The following is a 26,400-nucleotide window of genomic DNA, read 5'->3' as shown; positions in this document are numbered from 1 at the left end:
GAAGGAGAAATAGAGTCTTCTTCAGACAAACAAAAATTGCGGGAATTTTGTTGCCAGTAGACCTGCCTTTTAAGAAATGCTAAAAGAAGTTCTTCAGAGAGAAGGAAAATGATACAGGTCAGAAACTCAGACCTCCATAAAGAAAGAAAGAGCACGAAAGAAGGAATAAGTAAAGGTGAAAAAGAAACTTATTTTTTCTATTCTTAATTGATCTAACAGTTCAAATTGATATCAACTTGATAACAGTTTGTTCAGATAATAAAATAGCAACAATATATTCAATTATATATGCTTATATGTATATTATATGTATATACATGTGTGTATGTGTACTTATGTGTGCTTATGTATAAGTGAAATGAATGATGGAAATGATACAGGGACAGGAGGGAGGAATTAGGATTATTTTGTTACTAGAAGGTACTTACACTACCTGTGAAGTGGTACAGTATTATTTTAAAATGGACTTGGATTAGTTGTAAATGTATATTACAGACTCTACAGACTCTAATAAAAATAAAAATTGAAGTATAACTTGATATGCTAAGAAAGGAGAGAAAATGGAATCATATAAAATGCTCAATTAAAATCACAAAAGGCAGGAAAATGGTGGAATACAAAAATAAGAACAAAGAATAGGGGCAGCAAATAGAATACAGTAACAAATATGGTAGATACTAATCCAGCTATATCAGTAATCACTTTGAATGTCAGTGGCCTAAATGCATGAATTAAAAGACAAAGATTGTCACAGTGGATCTAAAAACATAACCCAACTATATGTTGTCTACAAGAAACCCACTTTAAATATAAGGACACTTTATATTTAATATAGATTAAAAGTAAACAGATGTAGAAAAACATACCGTGCTAACACCAATCAAAAGAAAGCAGGAGGAGCTATATTACTTTCAGACAGAGCAGACTTCAAAGGAAGGAAACTTATCAGGCATAATGAAGGACATTACATAATGACAATGAGGTCAGTCCTCCAAGAAGACATAACAATTCTTAATGTGTATGTACCTAGCAACAGAGTGTCAAACTACATGAGAGAAAAACTGATGGAACTTTAAACAGAGATAGATGAATCTACTGTCACAGTTGGAGACTTCAACACCCCTCTCTCAGAAATGGACACATCCAACAGACAGAAATCAACAAGGATATAATTGAACTCAACACCACCATCAATCAACTGGATATAATTAATTAAGACTACTTAATTCAACAACGGCAGAATACATATTTTTTTCTCAAGCTTATATGGAATATTCACCAAAATAAACCACATTCTGGGCCATTAAACACACCTTAACAAATTTATAAGAATAGAAATCATATAATGTCTCTTCTCAGCCCACAGTGGAATTAAACTAGAAATCAATAACAGAAAGATAACTGGAAAATCCCAAAATACCTGGAGATTAAACAACACATTTCTAAATAACACGTGGATCAAAGAAGAATTCTCATAAGAAATTAAAATATTTTGAAACAAACTAAAATGAGAAAACAACCTATCAAAATTGTGGGAGGTAGTGAAAATAATGCTTAGAAGGAAATTTATAGCTGGAGGTTGAAGCAATCACCAGTGGCCAATGATTTAATCAATCATGCCTATGTATGAAGCTTTCATAAAAACCCAAAAGGACGGGTTCAGAGAGCTTCTATGTTGATGAACACTTGGAGATTTGGGGAGAGTGGCATGCTTCAAGCAAGCACAAAAGTTCCTTGGGGGCTTCCCTGGTGGCGCAGTGGTTGAGAGTCTGCCTGCTGATGCAGGGGACACGGGTTCGTGCCCCGGTCTGGGAGGATTGCACGTGCTGTGAAGCGACTGGGCCCGTGGGCCATGGCCGCTGGGCCTGCGCGTCCGGAGCCTGTGCTCCACGGTGGGAGAGGCCACAATGGTGAGAGGCCTGTGTACCGCAAAAAAAAAAAAAAGAAGAAAAAAAAGAAAAGAAGTTCCTTGGCCTTTACCCCTACCTTGCCCTACACATCTCTTCCAGCTGCATGTTCATCTGTAGGCTTTATCACATCCTTTATAATAAACCAGTAATCTAATAAGTAAAATGTTTCAGTTCGGTGAGCAGCTCTAGCAAATTAATCAAATCTGAGGAGGGGGTTCATGGGAACCTCTGATTTATATAGCCAGTCAGTTAGAAGTACAGGTAACAACTTGGACTTGCAACTGGCATCTGAAATCCAAGGAGGGGGTCTGTGTAACTTCCAATCCTTAGCCAGTTAGTCAGAAGCACAGGCAATAACCCGGGCTTGCAGCTGACATCTGAAGAGCAGGGCAGAGTCTTGTGGGACTATACCCTTAGCCTGTGGAACATGATGCTATCTTTGGGTAAATAGTGTTATAATTGAGCTGAATTATAAGACACCCAGATGATGAACCAAGCATTGTTTGTGGTGTGTAGAACCCCCCTCACACACATTGGAAATTGGTACCAGAACCCCTTTAGCAAGGATGTCCCATTCCACCACTCTTTTTCAACATAGTACTGAAAGTCCTTGCTAATGCAATAAGGCAAGAAAAGGAAATAAAAATTATACAGATTGAAAGGGAAGACATAAAACTGTCTTTGCTTGCAGATGATGTGAACATATGTAGAGAAAATCCAAAAGAATCAACCAAAAAACTACTGGAACTAGTGAGTGATTTTAGCAAGGTTGTAGGATACCAAGTTAATACACAAAAGTTAATTGCTTTCCTACATGCCAACAATGAATAAGTGGAATGTGAAATTAAAAACACAATACCCTTTACATTAGCATTCCCAAAAATGAAATACCTACATATATATAAAACAAAACAAGATCTATATGAGGAAAACTGCACAACTACAAAACTCTGAGGAACAAAGTCAAAGAACTAAATAAATGGGGATATATTCCATGTTCATGGATAGGAAGACAGTATTGTCAAGATGTCAGTTCTTCCCAACCTGATGTATAGATTCAATGCAATCCCCAGTAAAAAAAACCCCAGCAAGTTATAAAATTTTATGGATTCTAAAATTTGTATGGAGAGGCAGAAGACCCAGAATCACCAACACAATGTTGAAGGAAAAGAGCAAAGTTCTTCAAAGAAGTGATGCTATCCAACTTCAAGATTTACTGTAAAGCTTCAGTAATCAAGATAATGTGGTGCTGGCAAAAGAATAGACAAATAAATTAATGGAACAGAATAGAGAGCCCAGAAAGAGACCCCATTAAATATAGTCAACTGATCTTTGACAAAGGAGCAAAGGCAATATAATGAAACAAAGACAGACTTTTCAACAGAGTGCAGAAACAACTGGACATTCACATGCAAAAAACTTAGTTGATCTTGGGTGTGGCGATGCCTACTTAGATATAACACTAAAGACACAATTCATAAAAGAAACTATTAAGCTGGATTTCATGAAAATTAAACTGCTCTGTGAAAAGACAATATCAGGAGAATTAGAAGACAAGTCACAAACTGAGAGAGAGTATTGGCAAAATAAAGGACTATTATCCAAAATATACAAAGAACACTTAAAATTCAACAATAGGAAAACAAACAACCCAATGGAAAAGCAGACCAAAAATAGACCTTAAGAGACACCTCACCCAAGAAGATATATAGATGGCAAATAAGCATATGAGAAGATGCTCCACATCACATGTCATCAGAGAAATGCAAATTAAAACAATGAGATACCACTACTCACCTATTAGAGTGGCCAGAATCTGGAACACAGACAATACCAAATCCTGACAAGGTTGTAGAACAACAGGAACTCTCATTCACTGCTGGTGGGAATGCAAAATGGTATAGACTTTTTGGAGGTTTCTTACAAAATGAAACATACTCTTACCATACAGTCCAGCAATTGTGCTCCTTGTATTTGCCCAAATGGTTTGAAAACTTAACACCCACACGAAAACCTACATATGGATGTTTATAACAGCTTTATTCATAATTGCCAAAACTTGGATGCAACCAAGATGCCCTTCAGTAGGTAAATGGGTAAATAAGCTATGGTACATCCAAAGAATAGAGTATTAGCGCTAAAAAGAAATGAGCTATCAAGCCATGAGAAGACATGGAGGAACCATAAATGCCTATTACTAAGTGAAAGAAGCCAATATGAGAAGGCTACATACTGTATGATTCCAACTATGTGAAATTTTGGAAAAGGCAAAACTATGAAGAAAGTAAAAAGATCAGTGGTTGTTAGGGGGTGGGGAGAGATGAATAGGCAGAGCATAGAGGATTTTTTAGGGCTATGAAAATACTCTGTATGACATTATAATGATAATAGATATCATTATGCATTTGTCCAAACCCTTAGAGTTTATAGCACCAAGAGTGACTCCTAAGGTAAACTATGCACTTTAGATGACGATGATGTATCAAAATCGTTTCTTCCTTGGTCAAAAATGTCCCGTTCTGGTGAGTGATGTTGATAATGAGGAAGGCTATGCTTGGGTGGGGGTAAGGTTTGTATGGGAAATCTCTGTACTTTCCTCTCAATTTTCTTGTAAACCTAAAACCGCTCTAAAAAATAAGTCTTAAAAAATTAAGCCAGGATTTGAACCAATGCAGTAAGAGCGTTGAACCCCAGAGTCCCTACTCCCAATTACTATACTACCAGTAAGTATGTAAATCCCTTAGCATGCCTGAAATCACAAACCTAAGAATGGCAAAAATAGTAGCTTTCAGATTAAAGAAAAATGCATGATCTTTGTTTATTAACATCAGTCTTTGTCACATAGCTCTGGTTTGACAATATTTCTTTCTTTTAAACAGACAGTAATGCAGGCTCTGCTGGATCTCCTAGAGATGGAAACAAATGAACAGAAGAGTCCCAATTATGGGCTCTTACTACTTTGGGCTTCTCTGTCCAATGCTGTCCCTGTAAGTATATTAGTAAAGGAAGGATTGCATTTCTGTCTACTGTACTTTCAGTTTTTCCCTTCATTTTTCTTTCTGTTTTTTTTTTTTAATTCTTTTCACTTCTTATCATGGGGAAGAAAAATACTGTAATGGATTTGGTTGTGAGATAGAAAAACAAAACTGAATGCCTAAGGAAATCTGATAAGATCACAAAGGAGGCAAAGCAGAGACCTGAAGTGAATTCTGCCCTTTGAAAGGCAGCATGTAACAGGTGAAGGGAAACATTTGCACTTTGGGGTCAGTTGTGACAACACCTGTATATGCAGCACTTTCTGTACTTTCCATGTCAGGCAACATGCTTAGTATTGGTGCTGCAAAGATAAGTAAGTCTTGACCCCAGACATTTACTGGGGAGAGAGTAGGTAAACGGATAGTTCAATTAGAATTGGACTTGAATCCAGATATCCCAGCCATAGCCATAGAATCTCATGGAGGTAACGAACACGCTGAGCCTCCATTTCCTTATTGGTAAAAAAGGGATCATAAGACTCCTAGTATGGTCTGAGACTCGGGTACTTAATAAACGGTAACGCTCATTTCTCTGCGAGATTGTTGTGAGGATTTAGCGAGATAAGCCCAGCTGCCACCCAGTGCTCATGAGTTCTTTGTCGACCCCTGAACCCGTTCTCCTTCTATGCACCATTCCTGTTTGCATTGCTTGGCATCGTGGTCCTGTAAGCTTCCCCATGAATGGAGCTGGTGACACTGGAACTCACGATACTTCTAAAGAGAGCAGGGATTTTTGAACTGGTTTTTTTTTTTTAAGCTGTTATGAACTAGAATACAGCCACGAGGTTTGTCTAGCACTTCATGTTCGATGCACAGCAGTTTCCTGCATCAGGAGGATTTCCTATCAGCTTAAGCTGCACTTAAATTATTTGAGAGATTAAAGGGTCAACTTTTTATGTATTTGTTTTCTACTAAATAAGAACTTTCAACCTATCTGTAATGATAAAGGTATTCATTTTTTCTTTTTTCTTTCTAACAAATAGAAATAAGATGTGTTAAGAATTATTTGTTTCTCCTTCCTCTTATAAAGGTTGTAGAGGGCTTTCTAAGTACTGATACTCTAGTTGTCTTTAACCCATTATACACTAACTGGGTAACAGAGCAGAAATAGAAATTCTGGCTTCTCTGCTCAAATGTGTGTCAGCCACTAAAATACGTATTTCATCTGGCATGGGCAAATAAAAGTAGTCTAACACTTTCCTCTTCTTTAGGTATCTCTAATATTATTCTCTGATTTTTCCTTATACAGTTTTCTTGGAAACTGATTAAGCTAAATTAAAAGGCAAATATCAAAACAACTCCCAAAGCAGCAACAAAACAGCCACTCCTGTCACAGGATTAATTTTCAACAACTCATTAGAAAGGCCCCCCCCCCCAGAAGAAAGGGACACAAAGCCTCATTGATCTGACTCAGGGGGAGTCAGATTTTTGGAATTTGTTCCTGGCACTGGTGTGAAAGAATTTAAGTCAATTGCAGAAAGCAAGTGTCTGATGATCAGCAGAAGTTCCATCCTGCTGGCTCTTGTTGGCACTAAGAGGCAGCTGGTGTGTGGGCAGAGACCCTGGACTGGCTTTAGAGTCAGGTCCAAAGGCAGATCCCACGGCTGGGTGACAATGGGCCAAGTGTTTCACTGTGACCCTCAGTGTCCTTATCTGTAAAATAGCATGAATGTTATCTACCTCATAGGATACTATGAGGATTATATTTTTAAGAAGTGGAAAGGGGCTAACAGTCCCTGGCTCAATAAATGTTAGCTTTCTTCTCTTATAAAAAGTAACACCATGGTTTCAATCAGTCATTTCTTTCAATGGCCCACTAATAATGAACTGCCTTGGCTTCCAGAACTTGACCTCTCAAATGCCCAAGGGTGGGAGTGACCACTGCTGTCCTGGCTTCTGTGATCTCCCGAGGCGGCCAGGAGAGCTGCCAGAAGCCCTGCCAGGGGCCTGTGCTTTCCTGGTGCCTAGATCATTCTCTTCTACTCTGTGCTCTGTCTCTAGGACCACGGAACTCAGAGCTCAGGCTTCAGACAGGCTTGGTACAAGGCCCCAGGAAGCCCTGTTATGAGACCAAAGTCTAGGTGAACTTCGGTGGACTGGCCCAAGATATTAACCACGATTTATGAAATTATTTCTATGGGAAAACCATTTCCAAGTCCCAAGAAATTCCTGGCTGCCAAATGTACTTTTTAAGAAAACTTTTCCAAACGAACCTCAAAGCTGACGTTTTACCTTTTTAATCTGCTTCTCTGAAGCTCTTTCTAAACACTTTCAGTAGTGACTTCCCCACCTCACTCTCAATTCCTGCAGCATTTATTGGTTACTCTTTTATATGCCTTTCTTTTCTTTTTAAAAGAGTAATTTTTTAATTCAAAAATTTTAAGTAGAATATAATATCGATTTTTAGAAGAGAGATCTGTTAAGAGGCATCAAACAGTAACTAACACCATTGCACAACCATTTATAGTTTAACTGAATTCCTTGAGTTTGCTTTAAAATAAGGTATTACCCAATTTTAGTGAATCTCTAAAACTCTAATTAACCACGTAAAACTCTAAACCCCTCTTTTGTGTAACTGAAACATCTATGTACTATCACTAAGATATATATTTTCCCCAACATGAACTCTTGAGTCTTTAAATAATGAGGTCCTACTGTATATCACAGGGAACTATATTCAGTATCCTGTAGTAAACCATAATGGAAAAGAATATGATAAAGAATATATATATATAAAACTAAATCACTTTGCTGTAGAGCAGAAATTAACACGTTATAAATCAACTAAGCTTCAATAAAGTAAGTTAAAAAAATGATGGATTGAGTATGGAGTGCTTATTAATTAAATCCAATAATTCAGCACTTCCATCTCTAGAGAGTATAGAAGGGGCCCACGTGGGGAGACATGTTGAAGAGAGCTGTCTGAGCATGTTTCCTCTGTAAAAATGAACTAGTTGATCTCTAGGGTAAGCCTTTCCTAATCTGGAAAATGCCACAGAAAGTGGATCTTGGGATAGAGGCCTCAGTTCTCCTGTTCACTTTGTTTATGTAAACAGCACCATGTTTATGCCCACAGTATCAGTTTACTGTCATAAAGGGGAAAACAATGAGTAGTATTGAATTTGGCTTTGTCCAAGCACTTCCTTTCAGACCGTTGTTCTTCGTCTTTTGACCACAGAGGGGAGTATTGGGATCATTTAAAGGTGTTTAACAGTCCCTCACAAGAGACAGAAAGACTTAAGTAACACAGTGTTGTCTGAGTCTTTTCAGGATTGGTTTTCCTAAGATTAAATTTCTTTCACAATATGTGTTTACAGAAAGCAGATGAAAGGGACCCAATCTTCTTTTAATGATTTGATACGTTTCCTTTAATGTGTAACCTAAAAATAGAAGCAAAAATATCTACCTGAATTAATGGAAAATTAATTTTTTTTAGTTGAAGTATAGTTTACTTACTCTGTTGTGTTAGTTTCAGGTGTACAGCATAGTGATTCAGTATTTTTTCAGCTTATACTTCATTATAGGTTATTACAAGATAATGAGTATAATTTCCTATGCTGTACAGTACATCCTTGTTGCTTATCTATCTTATCACATAGTAGTTTATATCTGTTAATCCCATACTCCTAATTTATCCTTCCCCACTTCTCTCTCCTTTTGATAACCACAATTTTGTTTTCTATATCTGTGAGCCTGTTTCTGTTTTGCATGTACATTCATTTGTATTATTTTTTAGATTCCACATGTAAGTGGTATACAATATTTGCCTTTTTCTGTCTGACTTATTTCACTAAGCATACTGTTCTCTGGGTCCATCCACATTGCTGCAAATGGCAGTATTTCATTCTTTTTTATGGCTGAGTAATAGTCCATTGTATATATGTACCACATCTTCTTAATCCAATCATCTGTTGATGGACGCTTGAGTTGCTTCCGTGTCTTGGCTACTATAAGTAGTGCTGCTGTGAACACTGGGGTACATGTATTTTTTTTTGAATTAGTATTTTCATTTTTTCAGGATATATACCCAGGAATAAAATTGCTGGATCATATGGTAGTTCTATTTTTAGTTTTGCTTTTTTTTTTTTTTTTTTTTGCGGTACGCGGGCCTCTCACTGTTGTGGCCTCTCCTGTTGCGGAGCACAGGCTCCGGACGCACAGGCTCAGTGGCCATGGCTCACGGGCCCAGCCGCTCCGCGGCATGTGGGACCTTCCTGGACTGGGGCACAAACCCGTGTCCCCTGCATCGGCAGGCGGACTCTCAACCACTGCACCACCAGGGAAGCCCCCTATTTTTAGTTTTTTAAGGAACCTCCATAATGTTTTCCATAGTGGCTGCACCAATTTACATTCCCAGCAACAGTGCGCAAGAGTTCCGTTTTCTCCACATCCTCACCAACATTTGTAATCTGTAGAGTTTTTGATGATAGCCATTCTGACAGGTGTGAGGTGATACTTCATTGTGGTTTTGATTTGCATTTCTCAAGTAATTAGAGATATTGAGCATCTCTTCATGTGCCTGTTAGCCATCTGTATGTCTTTGATGTTTAGCAGTGTAATATTATCTTATAATACCACAATGAGGAAAGATATGAAATAATTTTGTTTGGTCTAGAGTGAGAACTTGCAAACATACTATGTTCAGTAATACCCTATAAACTTGCAAGCACCCTTTTTCAATAGGGTATGAAAGGACCCTAGTTTTGATATAAGTACTCTCATAATTTAGTTGATAAGATTTTAGATATAGTTTCTGGGGCTTATTTAAAATTACCATGTTTCATTTGCAGAATATATGATTTGCTAATTTATTTATACTTCAAGGAATTACATCTTGAAAAATGCCTTTGTTTTGGACTAACATTCTTAAGTGTCATAATTTGTTGCTCCTAAATTTCTAATATGTGCTTATATAATATTTTATGTTGTATATTAGTACAATAAAACACCCTGCTTTTCCCATTTTTTTTAGTGAAAATAGTTTACTCTATATAAACAATATTGTGAAACTATAGTGGCAGAATAAAATCATAACTTTGACCCCTTAGAGATATGTAACATCTCTTTTGTTCATAAAATCTAGTTGTTTTCAAAGATACTCTACTAACATGCTTTTAAGTTTAGTTTAAATATCTCCTTGTTTCTTTTAAATGTTTGTGGCTAATACTATGTATGCTTTTGTTCACGTTCAAAGAAGGTTGTATGTTTTGACATATGTTTTTCTTTTTAAGGTTGCATTTTGGACATTTGCATTTGTCCTCTCTCATCCCAATATCCACAGGACCATTGTGGAAGGCATATCATCTGTGTTTGGCACAGCAGGTACTAAAACTGAATTAAATTGCATTCTTGAAGAGATATCTAATAATGTGTGCTTGTCACACATTATGGGCAAAGTTAAATGCCCATAATTTAATAGAATTTCAAAGTAGTCCAAATTGAACATAATTTGTTATGTGCTTCAGGATATAAATTGATCAGGTAGGATCCTAGAATTTAATTACTGTCAAGGATTTTAGAAGCCACCTGGACCAACTCCCTTATTTTCCAAATGATGAAACAGAGATCGTGACTTGCCTAAATTCCCTATTTAAACATAAGTGTATAACGCACCGGGTTTTTCTTCTAATCTCTTAGCCCCTTGCCTCAATTGAACTACAAGTCATAATTTTGGAATTCAGGGTTTTCCAGATTTTATAAAAGTAATGTGGTGCATATTCCATGTACTGCTTAACAGTATTAATGGGATATGGATGTCAGGTAAGGCTACAGCACCAAAGGAATTATTTTCAAAGTTACAGTTTTTAGAGGTTGAGTGGGTTAGAACTGCAGGTAGAGATTGCTACCTTGCCCTTTTTGGTCCAGATTTGGGCTCATCCATTATCGTCAGTTTTAAAAAGCAGAAATAAGCTTGAATGGAGACGTTTCCGCTAGTTTATTCAGCATAAATTGGCCTGTTTGGGAGTAGATTTTTTTTTAAACCCTTTAATATGTCAAATTATATATTCTGATGTAAAAAAATAATAAATGACTTGGTTTTCTTGGAAGAACACAACAGTAAGACAAAAGACTGTGATGCCAATGAACAATTATCCCTCCTCTCCTTCATGATTGCTGAATGTATTTTATTGGATTTTTCAATTTATTTTGACTGCTTCTTATTGAGTTAAACCAAAAATCAAATTGGCTTGGCCAACATGGATATTGAAGCCATACTGTCTCTGAGCCTTGGGTGTGAATCACCAGATGCTAGGTCGTATTTCACAGAAACGGTGAGCGTTAGAATCACTGAGTACCAACGGTGCTAACAAGTGAGATTCTGGAGGTACACTGGTGGATGTAAGAGGTGACCTGCCTGTATGGAGCTTACGTCTACAAAGCTAATGGAAATGTGCCTGCCTGCGTGTCTACAAATGACAAAGGGAATGTGTTCTTGATCATCACATGCTCTATCTTAGCAGAGTCTGCTCCTGACATAGGGTTCTCCAAATTCCTGGTCTTTAAGAAATAAAAAGGTAGTGATAGGGATGGTTGGGGGAATATGGGGAGCCTATCTGACCCAAAGGCCACAACAGAAGCCTTACATTAATTGAAATTTCTACTGTGCTTGAATGTTGAACTCTTGAACACAGTTCTAGTGGAGGAAGACAAAACTTTTCCCCTTTTTCTATATTCTTGTTTATTTTTAGAACCTATTGTTCTCCTCTGACAGAAAAATTCTCCTTCAAGTAGTAGTACCGGTGTACTAGCTATAGTATATCAGTGCTTTCAGTTTATAAAAGATCAAACGTTTTTTCCCTGCTTATACAGAAGCAGTTCAGATCAATTGAAGCATAAGATGTAGCAGCTCAAGAATTTAGATATTGTGAGTGAAGGCCACAGATCTTTGGAGGTTGATATCAAGGGAGATACCCATGTGCCCATACAAAGGATCCTGTCAAAGGAAGGACATTAAAGTGCATGAAATAAGAATCAGACTGAGTATGGCATTTCTCCCATTCTTTTGCTCTTTTCTTTGCTTTTTTTTTTTTAAAGTTAATTTATTTGGCTGCACCAGGTCTTAGTTCCAGCATGCAGGATCTAGTTCCCTGACCAGGGATTGAACCAGGGCCCTCTGCATTGGGAGCGCGGAGTCTTAACAACTGGACCACCAGGGAAGTCCCTATAATGCTCTTTTCTATTACAAGATTACCTTTTCCTTCTTTGAAGACGCTTTTAGTGAACTTCTAACTCAGCATCTCTCTAGCCTCAATACTCACCGCTAGAGCCCATCCCGGACACTTTGCCCAACTTCCTTATAAAATAAGTCTGAGGGTGAAAGCTGCTGTTGAATACTTGGTCTTTTGTATCTGGCTTCTTTCACTTAGTATAATATTATATTTTGTATGTTGATGTTTTAAGTTAGTTGATTTTCAGATGTTGAACCCCCTTGCGTTCCTGAGATAAATTTTTAGTTATGGTGTGTAATTCATATAAAACATATGACTTTATATACGTTGATGGATTCAGTTTGTTGAGGAATTTTGCATCTATATTAATAAGATATATTGATTTATAGTTTTCTTTCTTGTGATATCTTTGTCTGGTTTTGGTATCAGAATAATTTTGACTTTATAGAATGACTTTAGAAGTATTTCCCTCCTCTTTTATTTTTTGGAAGAGTTTGTGAAGGATTGATGTTAATTCTTCTGTAACCATATGGTAGAATTCACCAGTGAAGTGATCTGGTCCAGAAATTTTCTTTTTTGAGAAGTTTTTGATTAATTCAATCTCTCCACTTGTTACAGGTCTGTCCAGATTATCTATTTCTTCTTTTTTAAAATTGAGATATAATTGACATACAATATCCTATTAGTTTTTGATGTACAACATAATGATTTGATATATGTATATATCGGGAAATGGTTACCACAATAAATTTAGGTAACATCCATCACCACACATAGTTACAATATTTTTCTTGTGATGAGAACTTTGAAGATCTACTATCTTACCAACTTTCAAATATATAATACAGTATTATTAACTATAGTCACAATGCTGTACATTACATCACCAGAAGAATATGGAATGCTTCACAAATTTTAGTGTCATCCTTGCACAGGGGCCATGTTAATCTTCCCTGTATCTTTGCAATCTGCTGAAGTGAGAACTATATATTTCTTCTTGAGTCAGTTTTGGAGTTTGTGTCTTTTTAGGGGTTTATCCATTTCATGTAGGTTATTTAACTTGTTGGCATACAACTGTTCCTAGTTTCCCCCATAATCTTCTTTATTTCTGTAAGCTCACTAGGAAAACATCTCCCTCATTCTTAATTTTAGTAATTTATGTCCTCTTTCTTTTTCTCTTGGTCAGTGTAGCTAACGGGTTATCAATTTTGTTTTCAAAGAACTAACAGTTGATTTTATTGATTTGTTTGATCTTATTTTTTCTATTGATTTTCTGTTCTCTATTTCATTTATTTCTGTTGCAATCTTTATTATTTATAATTTCTATCTCCTTATCGATATTCTCTATTTAGTTCTTTAGACATGATTAATTATTTGAATATATTTAAAATATCTGATTTATAAGTGTTTCTTTAGTAAATCCAATGTCTGAGTTTCTTCAGGGATAGTTTCTACTGAGTGCTTTTTCCCTGTGTGGACTATATGTCCTTGTTGCATGTCATATTTCATATTTTTTGTCATGTGTCTTACAATTTTTACATTTTGTCCAATTTAAAGCTGGACATTTAAAATAATATAATGTGGTAATTCTGGAAATCAGATTCTCCTCTCTGCTCAGGGTTTCTTATTATTGCTGTTTGTTGTTCTTGTTTGTTTGTTTGTTTACATAAGTAAATTCCAAAAATATTTTATGTTGATAAATGCTATGTGAAAAAGAAAACAGAGCAGATTAGGGAGGATCAAGGGTGCCAGAAATGGGGGGAAAGTGGTAGGTTTAAATAGTTGGATCAGAGTTGACCTTCCTGGAAAGGTGATGTTGAGCAAGGACTTGAAGATGGTTAGGTGTTAGAAAACACATATCTAGAGGAAGAGCTGGTTTGAGTTAGAGACTGCAGGTGTGGCCTCACTGTGTTCTCACAGAATTCTCACAGGCATTAACATTTGGGTCCTATTTGGACTGTGTTTTCAAGCAATTTTCTTTTCTAATTTAGGATTCCCACTGTGAGTATCTGCCCACCAGCAGAAGGTCATTCGAACTTAAAAACAAACAAAAACAAATAAAAATGCATTTCAATTTTTAAACTGGTTGCATTTGGCCCTTTTCACCTTCTTGTGTTAATTTAGGGTAGCATATACAGCACACTTGTTTGTTTTTGTGTTGTTTTTTTTTTTTTGCATGTGTGTATTGTTTTTGGTTTTTAGTGGCCATTCAGTTTTATTGCACATTTATTTAAGGGAAAAATTAGTAAATTTTTTTCTGTTAATTTACAAGGAATCAGGTTAGTTAACAGAAATGCACCTGCAGAGAAACAATTCCTATCTTACATAAAATCATGATTTGTGGATCATAAAAGACACACTACAAAATTTTCCCTGGATAAAAGTCAGAAATTTGATTCATGACTTTCAATCCTGTCACTCACTAATTGTGTGATTTGGGATAAAAGAGAAAATTTACTCAGAGCCAACCAATAACGTTTCTTGACACCACTGTGTTCTGATTTAGCAGCAATCCCGCCTGGGGACAGACCAACACTGTCAAGTGACCAGATGCTATTACCTGGTGACACTAACTTAATGGCTACACTCACCATGCAGTGGTGAGAAAAGATTTCATCTCTGCTCATAATTATAAACAAGCATAAAAACTAGCAGAGTGATAAATGAGGCTCAGATCCTGTGATGATGTTCTAGGCACATTCCATGTTGTTTGCATGATTTTAATTAGTTCATCAGTTTTACTTCGTTGCATTTAAACATTTTCATTTATCCTTGAAATCTTCTCTGTAGTCATCTCTTACCCATGTTATAATGTATTCAACTTTTATCCGCTTGGATGTGTCCCAGTACCATATAGGAAACCCATAGCAACGTCCTTGGAGGATTCTATCATGGCATAGGAAAGACCTGAGTCCCTCCAGCTCACTGAAGAAGCTCACTCTTGCTACCCCTCTGCAGCCTGCCAGGGCTTGATGACTGATTAGCCAAAGTTGTGTCTGTGATGGAGCCTTGGCCCTTATGCCACATATCGACCAAACTATTGAAGAAAGAGATCAGTAGCAGAGCCAAGGCCACTACGATGGAGTTATGAATGGAGAAAAGTTATTTTATTTAAAAAAGTTCTCTCCCTTCCCATTGCTAGCCGGACAACATGAACCTAATCTGGAGGTTTTGGCGGCTCTGGCGCACGATACAGGAAATTGCTTACATAGCCTCATTTTCCTCTGCCGGCCCAGATTTTAAAAATCCCGGAATAAAAAAAAAAAAAAAAAAAAAAAAAATCCTGGAATAAACTCAGAAGACATTAAATTATGCCAGAGCTTTTCACAAACCACTTCTCATCCATTGACCTTGCAGAATCTATGTAGATTACCTAAGGAAGTGTTTATAAATGCAGGAGATTTCATTGGAAACCCACTCCAAATATATCATTTTCTTGTCTTCTTTTCCCCTTGGCCTTAATGACCAAGATGGTGTCATCTTGGAGCTCACAACTGGTTACTTTCCAATCCGCTAATCCAGGCACAAAGACAAGGGTGAAACTTGGGTGGTTGATATCTGGCCCCGAGAGGTTTCCCAGGAGGCTACATTCCTTCCATTATTTTCTGCCTATATAATACCTGAGGTGTGTCTTGTGACACCGTAACCCAGGAGATTTTGTGTGAAGTCATTCTGTCTTCGTTTATCACCTAGCTTCAGCAGGTGGAAGGAGATACCTCTGATAGCTGTAGATTATTTACAAGCTCAGAGATCGGTCCTGCTCTGGAAGTTCTCATTTTATTAAGTCTTTCACTATCTCACCCCAGTGTAGCACAGTTAATCTGCTTTGCTCATTCTCTACATTTTTCATTCAGACACAGTTCTTTTCTCTGAGTGTTCTATTGGAGAATTATTCAGGCATTTAGATAATCTTTTGCCCTCTTTAGAAAATAATGAGATAAAGGTATTCAAGCCAGGTCAACATCTCTCCAGAGAACGCAATCCAAAAATTTAGAATTATTATGCAGAGTTTATAAAGAAAGGGTATTTCTAGATCTAAATTGATTTTACCTGTTACTGGTTACCCATTGTTGTCTTTTTGCATCAATATCTCTACCTTTTATTTATTAGAAATTGGACTATGTCCTTTATTCCTTGAAAAAAACTATCATGATTATGAAGCAGGCTTCATTTTATATTCTAGTAGGAGAGGAACTGATAATCTCTTTTTAATATATGAAAGAAATATTTCTGCCGGTAACATGGGGTACTATTTTTTTAGAGGAGAATCTTATTTGGTTGTGTTGGTATAGTGGCATTAATCTTTTCTCTAAATGATTGAATGGGATTTGGTATCTTTTTATATGTGCGTTGACAGATGGAAGGAAGGGTGGGGAAGGTCATTCTGTTGATTCTTGACTCTGTCTTCCGTCCATCTTAATAACCTGTTCTGAGCACTATTGTAGTCCTTGGTATCTTTCTCAATTCGTTGTTATAGCTGCCTCCTTCATTCTTGGTCTGTAGTTATGAACATCAGACTGAAGCTGCTAATCAAAGCGTACCTCCAAAAGGTTATTGCTTATAATTTTCAATAGGTGTCAAGCAGAGTGCCGTGCACTGGTTATCGATCCCAGGGGAGGACTCTAAACACTTCTGCTCACTGCATCTTGGTATCAGAGTTGCCAAGGAAAACACAATGCTGTCAGGCACTGGAGGCAACAATGCTAAACTCACATAGAGAAGAAAGAGAGTGAGATCAGCTTCGGGAGTGGGTGTCAGTCCCCCATCACCAGGATGTCTCTCTCCCTGTGGGCGATGCAGGGAAATTGGCCACTGCACACCCCTCTCACACCGCAGTGGAAGGAACCCTGTCCCTTTTCCTCGGAGGGCAGATGTAACAGTGGGGTTGGACAGGTGCTGTATTCTGCAGAGACAGAAGAGTACTCTCTGCCCCTGAAACAGGAAAGATATTCCCACATAAGGTGATGCACCTGGCACAGGCTGTGTAGAGGCTGTGTGGGCCCTTTGTCTCTTGGTGAGGAAGTGTTCCAGGCCCAAGGCCCACCCTTCCGCAGCTGAGTTGGGGCTGAAAGACTGAGCATGAGACCCGCTTTTCCCAACAATAGGAATATATGTCTGATCATCAAAATTCATCCTAAATCCTTAAGATGCCAAAAAGTCATATCCACCCCTGGAAAAGTCCGAAGAACCAGAGCTGGAAGTTCAGAAATGACTGAGGTGTTTGGAAGAAGCTGGTGACTAGAGAGGGAGAATTGAAGGAGATGCGACCTGCCAGGCTCCAGCTACAGTCCCTAAAGCCCTAATACCCGTATTCACTGTCCATGGACAGTCTCTAGACTTATTCTCTGCTTTTCCCAGTCTGTATCCACCACAAATACCTTAAGCTGTTTTTAAGTCTTCCTTTCCACTTTCCATCTGTCCTTCCTGTTTAACTGGTATTTCTCTTACATAAAGAAGACACTGAGGACAGGTTGAGGACAGGACCTAGAGGGAGGAAACTATAGCATTTAAAAATATACGTATTTTTAGGGCTTCCCTGGTGGCGCAGTGGTTGAGAGTCTGCCTGCCGATGCAGGGGACGCGGGTTCGTGCCCCGGTCTGGGAAGATCCCACATGCCGCGGAGCGGCTGGGCCCGTGAGCCATGGCTGCTGAGCCTGCGTGTCCGGAGCCTCTGCTCCGCAACAGGAGAGGCCACAGCAGTGAGAGGCCCGCGTACCGCAAAAAAAAAAAGAAAAAAAAAATATATATACACATATTTTTAAAAAACAATCTAAATAAAGAAAAAGCCATATCATGTTCCTATACGGGAAGGCTTAATATCATGAAAATGCCAACCACTTTCAAATTAATATATATTTAATTAATTATAAGGAATATTCCAATGGTTTTGGTGGGGAGGAAATTAATGAAATGACTTAAATATTTTTTTTGAAGAATAAGTGTGATTAGAAACCAAGATTAATCGAAGTGTAAATAGGTAAGGCCATATTTGCCCTACCAGATAGTAAAACTTATTATATAAGTTGCTATAACAAAAGAGTACATGACTGGCACAGGACAAGTAATTGATCATCATGGCCCTTATTTGCTTCCCTTTTGCCAAAAAAAGCAAATTCAGAATCTTTTCTTTCAAAGGTAAAAAAAAAAAATACAGGAAAAAAGTCACTTTTCTATTTTGTTTCATATTCTTGAGGCAAAAGTTTCTAAACTGTCAACATTTGCAATGAGTTAATATTCTAGAAGCCTGCAGTCATTTGGGAGACTATATTTATAGTCAGTTTATAGGGAACGACTGTGAACTAAAAAGCATGTAACTCCACAGCCTAGCATATACTTCATAATCTTTCATCTCCTCTCATCTTCTTTCTCTTGATTTTTTAAAAATAAATTTAACTTAATATCTTTCTTACAGAATTTTGTCTCACACTACATGTTCAGTAGTGGACGTGTACAGTAATGGACATGCATAGTAATAAAGGAAGTTAGTATTTTATAAGGAATAAAACCCAAAGTGTACACCATTTTTCTCTATCAAAGAAACATTTAGGGGTTCCAGATTAATATGGCAGAGTAGGAAGATCCTGAGCTCACCTCCTCCCATGGACACACCAAAACCACAACTACAAGTAGAATGATTATCGCTGAGAATGACCTGCAGACTAGCAGAACAGATTTTCTACAACTAAGAATGTAAACAGAATGCCATGTCAAGATGGGTAGGAGGGTCAAAGATGCAGTCTAGACAGAACCCATACCCCCAGTGTGGTGACCCACATGGGGGAGGGATAGCACAACTGCAGAGGTGCCCGCTTCACAGTGAGGGGGTCCAAGCCCATGTGGGGATCCTCAGCTTGGGGACCTGCATAGGGAAGATGAGCTCCCATAACATCTGGCTTTGAAGACCAGTGGGGTTTATATTTGGGAGAGCTGGAGGGCTATGGGAAACTGAGACTCTGCTCTTAAAGGGTGCACACACAAACTCACTTACTCTGAGTACCAGCACAGAGGCAGGAGAATGTGAGGGGTACCTGGGTCATATGCTGCAGGAGCTTCCCTGAACAATTTGGGGGTGAGTGCTGGAGGGGTAGGGATCTGGTGGAATTTTCTCCAGGGTTGAAGGCACTGGCCAATGCCATTTTTTTTTTTTTTAACCTCTCCTTCCACCATCTGGCCCAGTACTGGCAGGCAACATTTCTGTCACTCTCCATCAACTAGCTAACACCATGTGCCCCACGCCAGCGTTCTCCTGAGGACCCACCCTGCCCATCCCACCCTCCCCAGCCAGCCCCTTCAAAGCGGCCCCTGCCCCACCTGGCAAGTGGCCTCAGCTGGCCCCCGGCAACTGTACAAAGTGACTCCACCTCTGGGGGGTGGGGGAGCACCCTGCATGCCATGAACCCACAGCAGAGCCACACAGCCAGCCAGGGCACAGCTGCAATCCAACCACACAGGAGGATGCACACAGCACACATGTGGGACATCCCAGGAGCACCAAGAGGGATTGCACCCCTGTGCCCCACAGAACACCTTATACATAAGCCTGCTGTTTCAAGAACAGGAGATATAGCTGATCTACTTAATGCATAGAAATAGACACAGAGGGTTAGGCAATTGAAAAGATAAAGGAATATCTTCCAAACAAAAGAAAAAGACCTCAGAAAAAGAACTAAATGAAACAGAGATAGCAATTTACCAGATAAAGAGTTCAAAATTATAGTCATAAAAATGTTCACCAAAGTTGGGAGAAGAATGGATGAACTCAGTGAAAACTTGAAAAGGCAAATAGAAGATATGAAAAAAGACCCAGTCAGAACTGAAGAATACAATAAATGAAATAGAACATACACTAGAGGGAATCAGCAGCAGATTAGAGGATGCAGAAGAATGGATCAGCAATCTGGAAGACAGGGTAGTGGAAATCACCCAATCAGAACAGCAAAAAGAATAAAAACCAATGAGGAAGGCTTCCCTGGTGGCGCAGTGGTTGAGCATCTGCCTGCTAATGCAGGGGACATGGGTTCGAGCCCTGCTCTGGGAGGATCCCACATGCCACGGAGCAACTAGGCCCGTGAGCCACAACTACTGAGCCTGCGCGTCTGGAGCCTGTGCTCCGCAACAAGAAAGGCCGCGATAGTGAGAGGCCCGCACACCGCGATGAAGAGTGGTCCCCGCTTGCCACAACTAGAGAAAGCCCTCGCACAGAAACGAAGACCCAACACAGCAACATCTTAAAAAAAAAAAAAAAAAAAAAAACCAATGAGGATAGTTTAAGAGATCTCTGGGACAACTACAAGCATACTAACATTTACATTATAGGGGTCACAGAGGAGAAGAGAGAGAGAAAGGGACAGAAAACATATTTGAAGAAATAATGGCTGAAAACTTCCCTAACCTGGTGAAGGGAACAGACAGGAGAGTTCCAAACAAGATGAACCAAAGACACCCACACCAAGACACATTATAATTGAAATGTCAAAAGTTAAAGACAAAGAGAGAATCTTAAAAGTTTCACAATATTTCTTTTCACATTTAAAAGAATATTGCAGAAAGGGGTTTATTGCTGTCTCTGTTCTCTAAAAACTGACTTTTTTTTTTCAGGAGCTTATCTTGAGGTCTCTGCTTGAGAAAATATGCCAGAAAACTAGCTTCCTACTGTTATTCTCTGTCAGCAATTGATGTCTCTGCTTCATTGCCTTTTAAGAGAAATCATAGAAATGCTGGATTTTTTCAAAGCTGTTATATCATTTCCCCAAATAACAGTATAAACACCAACTTTTGTTATTTGATATTGCTTTTTAGCAAAATTATTACAAAATTTGAAAAGCAAATTTCATGACCAAATTTTGGTAGGAATCATTGCTTAAGGTTATTACATCAGATTCTTTATTTTTCAGCCTTTATCTCATGCTTTTTTTTATCCCAGTTCACCGTCCTTCATGTGTACTATGACCTTTTGCACACACCTTAATTTTAAACATTTTAAATAAGCTGTTCTGTGAATATGAAAGACAGCGTCTGTGAAGGAAGACAACTTCACAGTATAGAACAGCAAACAGAACTGAGAATCCCTGCTTTCAAAAGTAAAGAAACAGGTGGTAGAATGTGTAGGGATGCACTCTTTAAATTTCAGTGGAGTATGTTCTTTGCTTCACTTCTCTGTGTGTCCCTTGGTAGACATACACCTGTCTTTTGTTTGTGGGGAAGCACAGAGCCTCCTCAATATTCATCCCCACCTTCTAATTCAGTCTCCTCAGAATTATGTCTCCAAAGGTATGAATGACTCGGCAAATGCCTGTCATTCTCCTTTTTTTTTGCAAAACATGGGTTATTTTCCCAAAATGATTAGTTAAATCTTGATATAATGTTACTTCAGGACTCTAGGAACAGAATTTTTGTATTTTATGTATTTATTTATTGAATAAATGTGTGTGTGTGTGTGTGAAGGGGAGGGAGCTTGAAATATGAAGAAGACAGAGGAGTCATCTCTCAACAAAGGACCTGCTTTAGTGATCCTATTTGATTCATGTTCCTTTTTTCTTTAGGTCCAAGTAATCATATTTTTATAATTAATTTTGGAATTTAAGTTACTTTTCTCTCTGCCTGGGTGAGTGCTACTCATCCTTCCAGGCTTAGCTGAAACTCCAGCCCTAGGCAAGAGGGAATGAATGCCACTGAGACTCAAATCCTCTCTTATGAAACTTATATTATAGTTATTTGTATCCAGATATTATTTTGTGTCCTTATGTCCAAGCTCCTTTAAAACAGTGACTGTGTCTTTCTTATTCGTTTCTCCTCTTAGGGGAGGTGCTGGGACCCAGGGAGCAAGGGTAAGGGTTTTTAGTGTAGACAGACATAGGTTTGAAGGCTTCAAGCTTCTCCTTGGACACATGATAACTTGATAGTCGGCAGATTGTGATGAGGAATAAATGAAGTGGTCCAACATATTGGTGACATTAGATGGTCAATAAATTAGTATTATTCTCTTCCTATCTCTTACAGCACCTATGCTTGGGCTAACATGTAACAGATATGAAGCAAATATATATTGAGTGAATAAATGGTTGAAGTAGTAGAATTTTAATCTATTATATATCCTTAACAAATATAAATTACAGTTACTGTGTTCTAACATGCTTGTCATCATACCTGCGGAAACCCAAAACTATACAGAATATTTTAGAAACATTCTTTGCTATTTCTGAACTCAAGACTCATCCTTTCTTTTATTTGGTTTCAAATATCCTATGATTTGGTTTGACTTTTTTTTTTTTTTTAGTACGCGGGCCTCTCACTGTGGTGGCCTCTCCTGTTGTGGAGCACAGGCTCCGGACGCACAGCCTCAGCGGCCATTGCTCACGGGCCCAGCCGCTCTGCGGCATGTGGGATCTTCCCCGACTGGGGCACGAACCCGTGTCCCCTGCATCGGCAGGCAGACTCTCAACCACTGCGCCACCAGGGAAGCCCCTGGTTTGACTTTTATTGCATTTGTGCCAAGAATTAAACAGATGGCTTCTGAATTTTACCCCAAATCACCCATAGTTTCTTCCCCGGCTGCCTTTTGTACTGGTCCCCATCTCCATTAGGCCCTAGCCCTTTTGATGATTACCTTGGCATTCTTCCAAGTGGAGTCTTCTAATTTTAGAGTCAAAACACTGGAAGAACAAACCACAGATGTGCATTGAAATATGTACAGTATGGGTACAGAGCCATTTCTAAGAGTTATAATAAGAAAGGTCTTTAACCTAAAGATGTTGTTTGAAAACAACATCTTTTTCTTTGTCTAGTCTGAGAATACTACCTTATTTTTCCTACATCACACTGGGACTTGAGAAACTAAAAATATTTTTTCAAAACATTTACTTTCCAAGTGTAGTCTACATCCCTTCTACATTTGTAGGTCCTAATAGATTTTGTTTTCAACTCAGAACAAGCTTTTGTTTATTGTATAATACAAAACATTTTTTTGAACTTTATAATTCAATTCGTCTCCTCAGAATAATTCATAAAAAACTTTTTCTCCAAAAGAAAGTCAGAAACTTCACTATGACCAGAGTCCAAACTTTTTCAAGGCCAGAATTAGGCCTGTCTCGTAATAGGTTGGTCACTTTGGAGTCACACAGATCTGATTTCAAACACAAAATCTGACCCGTGGTAGTCATTTATCCGTGATCAATTAGAGAAATATTTATTTTCTGTATCCTATAGCTTCAGTAAAGTAAAATACAAAAAATAAGTAGAGGGATTGTTTGGTGAATTTGTCTAATGTAGATGCTCTAAATAGATTTTTAAAGAGAAAAACCTTTTTTAAAGTAAGATTTAGAATGTGAAGTGTAGGTTACTGCTCATTTATTTGTAATGTCCATTCGGCAAGGGCCTTCATTTGCTGGGGTCACCTTGGTTTCCAAGATAAAGGTGAAATTGGTCTGAACTCCCTCCCAGAGTTCTAGGGATCTTTGGAGGGAGAAGTGATGGAGGCGGCCAGAAGTGGAGGCCTGTGCCTCTCGGAGTTTCTCTTGACTTCCAGTCTCGCATTTCCTGATTTCTCCACTTCCGCTCTTTTCTCTTCTGCAGTTCTGCCTCTTTTCCATACTGCATTGCTTCCTGGACATACCCAGATCTTTATTACCCCAAGTGTTAACTTAAGGTATGTGTTAGCTGACTTTATTAAAATATTAAAAAATATAGGACAAGGAAAGGGAAAATTGCACAGTAGCCAGAAACAACTTAAAATTGAGTATGTGACTTAAAGTTGAATTTTCTGTTCTTAAAAGTCCCATCTGCCATTTCTCCCTTGGAGAGTTTTCCTTAGTTTTCTAATAGGTTGTCGGTCACCTGCCATGTAGACAATGGTCTTCTTTTTCTTTTTTTTTTTCACTCAAGTACGCTCTAAAAGAAACTCAGGTCCCCTCATACATTTTTAAGTTGTCTTCTAAAATTTGTTATCCTGCATTTCAATATTTCCCTGCTTTTAAGTATCTTCAAATATTTTATATCTCATAGAACGGTTTCCTTGCCTGCATGGTGTACCTGTTAACTGTGTGTTCATTTCTCACCTCCTAGACTGAGTGTATTGCGAGAATGCCTTCATTGTTGTAACCCTGGTGGAGCCTGACTCAACTCCTGCCCCTTGCTCAGTGCTCAAAAATCTGTCAAGTTTAATGGAGTGTATAGACGCCCCTCTGGGAATTAATAGACCCAGAGCTCAAAAACCCTAGTTCCCAGACTCCACTAACGAGAAACATTTGCTTCTGACGCCTCAGGAATTCCACCTGTACTGACAGAGAAGGTTTCCCAGGCAGCACCCACCCAACCCTCTTCTGCAGGATGGGCTGGCTTTAGGACAAGCCTTATCCAGAATCAAAGAGAAATGTGGCTGGAGACCCACATTCCATTCTCATCCACTCATGCCCAGTACAGCTGGGGGGAAAATGTGAAAGTTGACTTAAACTGACCATGTTGTTGACTTTTATTAAGCAAATACTGTCAAAATCGAAAGCTGAGTTGTTTAATTTTCAAAATGTAAACATTTTACTTGAAATATCACTAATTAAACTGTCTCATTTGACTGAAGGCCCTGACCATATGTTGGTCCATAGAAAGAGCAACCGCAATCCTTTTCCACGTGACTTCAATCTAAATATTAGCTAAGGTATGCAACTTACAGTAGGAATGTTTGATGTACCTGTGTTTAGAGAGCTCATCATTCCAGATGAAATACATGTGTCCCATCACCCCTTTCCTAATATTCTTTTTGGGCTTTCTGAAATGTATGATTAAAAAGCAAACAAAAACAAAAACAAATCAGCAGGGAAGAGATAGAAGTAGTAAGTCAGGTGGCTTCTCAGATCTCTTACTTCGTACTTTTGACGCCGATCTTTTATTGCTCTTTCCTTAAGTGGAAGGAGAATTTGGACAAGAAACAATGAAATGAGTAAAAATTGAACATCTTTCTGACAGGGACTACCTTAGTCATCTGATAGCCACAGGACTGTGAGAACCAAGGTTGGATACCAATCCATTACATTACAGTAATCAACATTGGTTTAGTTTTATATGCCATACATTTTATCTTGGTAAGAAGAAAATGGTGAAAAGAGTCAATAACTTACTAAACTTGGTATGCAAAAGTAATAATAATATTAACACCTGATATCAGAGACAGTATTTAACTTATATAGCTTACATAAAATCATTTTCTGGCCTCTTTAAGTCCACCTTTTTTTTTTAAATTCTCTTTCCAGGTAAAGATAAGATTAAAGTGTCTGAGGATGACTTGAAGAAACTCCCTCTAATTAAATGGTGTATTTTGGAAACCATTCGTTTAAGAGCCCCTGGTGTCATTACCAGAAAAGTGCTGAAGCCAGTTAAAATTTTGGTGAGCAATGGTTTTGTTTTAAAATAATGAACCTTCTGGGGAAAAAAAGTAGCTATTTTGCCCATTTATTATTAGATAATTTCTTAAGTTCCATGAAGTACTCTGTGACCCTAGAATAGGTTACTAATAAGAGTTGTGCAGCACCAGTTTGTTAATATAGATATCTATCTATTGGCAACTGTTTTAGCTAAAACATAAGCCTTTCATAATCATTTTGGCTATGTGATTCTATATCAGAATTAGTATAATCCTATTTCAATCGGGCAGGAGGGTCGGATAGTATTTCCCCTGCTGAACCAACCAATGAGTATTCCTGAGTTGGAATAGGTTGAGGAATTGAGTGTGTGAGGGAAGTCCTTTAGGATAACTGGAAGACAGTTCAGACCACAGATCACAGATACCGGAACAGATAGCAGGAATGCCATGGGTAATAGAAACTGCTATTAGGAATTAGTGACTGAGTAAGGTCCTGTCTATGGGCAAAGTAGGAGAATATTCTCAAGTGCACCATGAAAGGTACGTGCATGTGGCAAACGTTCAGTTCAATATTTGGTGAATCATTCAGGCAGAACAAAAAACATTATTTTTTAAAGGAATGATTTGGGACCTAAATTATCCAGAAAGATTATAATTAGTCAGCCCTCCGCTCTTGTTAGCTTTTTTTCCCCACGGCTTAAGAGTGCTTGGATTAAAATCAAGAAAATTTTGTAGTAATAGAATTCAAAAGAGACAAAAAAAATCCAAATTTGATACAAGTTGCAACTTGCTAAATCCAAAAAAAACCATAGTTTAACTGATCTTATGTAGATTGTAGCATTTAGTTTCAGCGAGATTTTAACAGTTTTTGCTTTTAAATAATCAAATTATCAATTACTTTAAAACTATGACTATAAGAGAATATATATTTAAA

At 38.1% G+C, this 26,400-nt stretch overlaps 1 protein-coding gene and 1 non-coding gene across 2 annotated transcripts in view; one reads left to right on the top strand and one right to left on the bottom strand.

Moving 5' to 3' along the window:
• LOC132528171 (24-hydroxycholesterol 7-alpha-hydroxylase) overlaps positions 1 to 26,400 on the top strand; it is a 67,840-nt gene that overhangs the window by 16,446 nt on the left and 24,994 nt on the right. Inside the window, exons 6-8 of the mRNA XM_060164207.1 lie at positions 4,790 to 4,897; positions 10,177 to 10,267; positions 25,357 to 25,490. Coding sequence (XP_060020190.1) covers positions 4,790 to 4,897; positions 10,177 to 10,267; positions 25,357 to 25,490 — 333 coding nt within the window. The remainder of the gene's footprint in view (positions 1 to 4,789; positions 4,898 to 10,176; positions 10,268 to 25,356; positions 25,491 to 26,400) is intronic.
• LOC132528355 (U6 spliceosomal RNA) lies at positions 13,005 to 13,108 on the bottom strand. The gene has a single exon (XR_009543224.1). It is a non-coding gene; the product is annotated as a U6 spliceosomal RNA (small nuclear RNA).

Source organism: Lagenorhynchus albirostris, chromosome 10 (genome assembly GCF_949774975.1).
Source record: "Lagenorhynchus albirostris chromosome 10, mLagAlb1.1, whole genome shotgun sequence".
Taxonomy (NCBI): Eukaryota; Metazoa; Chordata; class Mammalia; order Artiodactyla; family Delphinidae; genus Lagenorhynchus; species Lagenorhynchus albirostris.
Note: the sequence above shows the minus strand (reverse complement) of the source record. Positions and strands in the feature narration are given on the sequence as shown.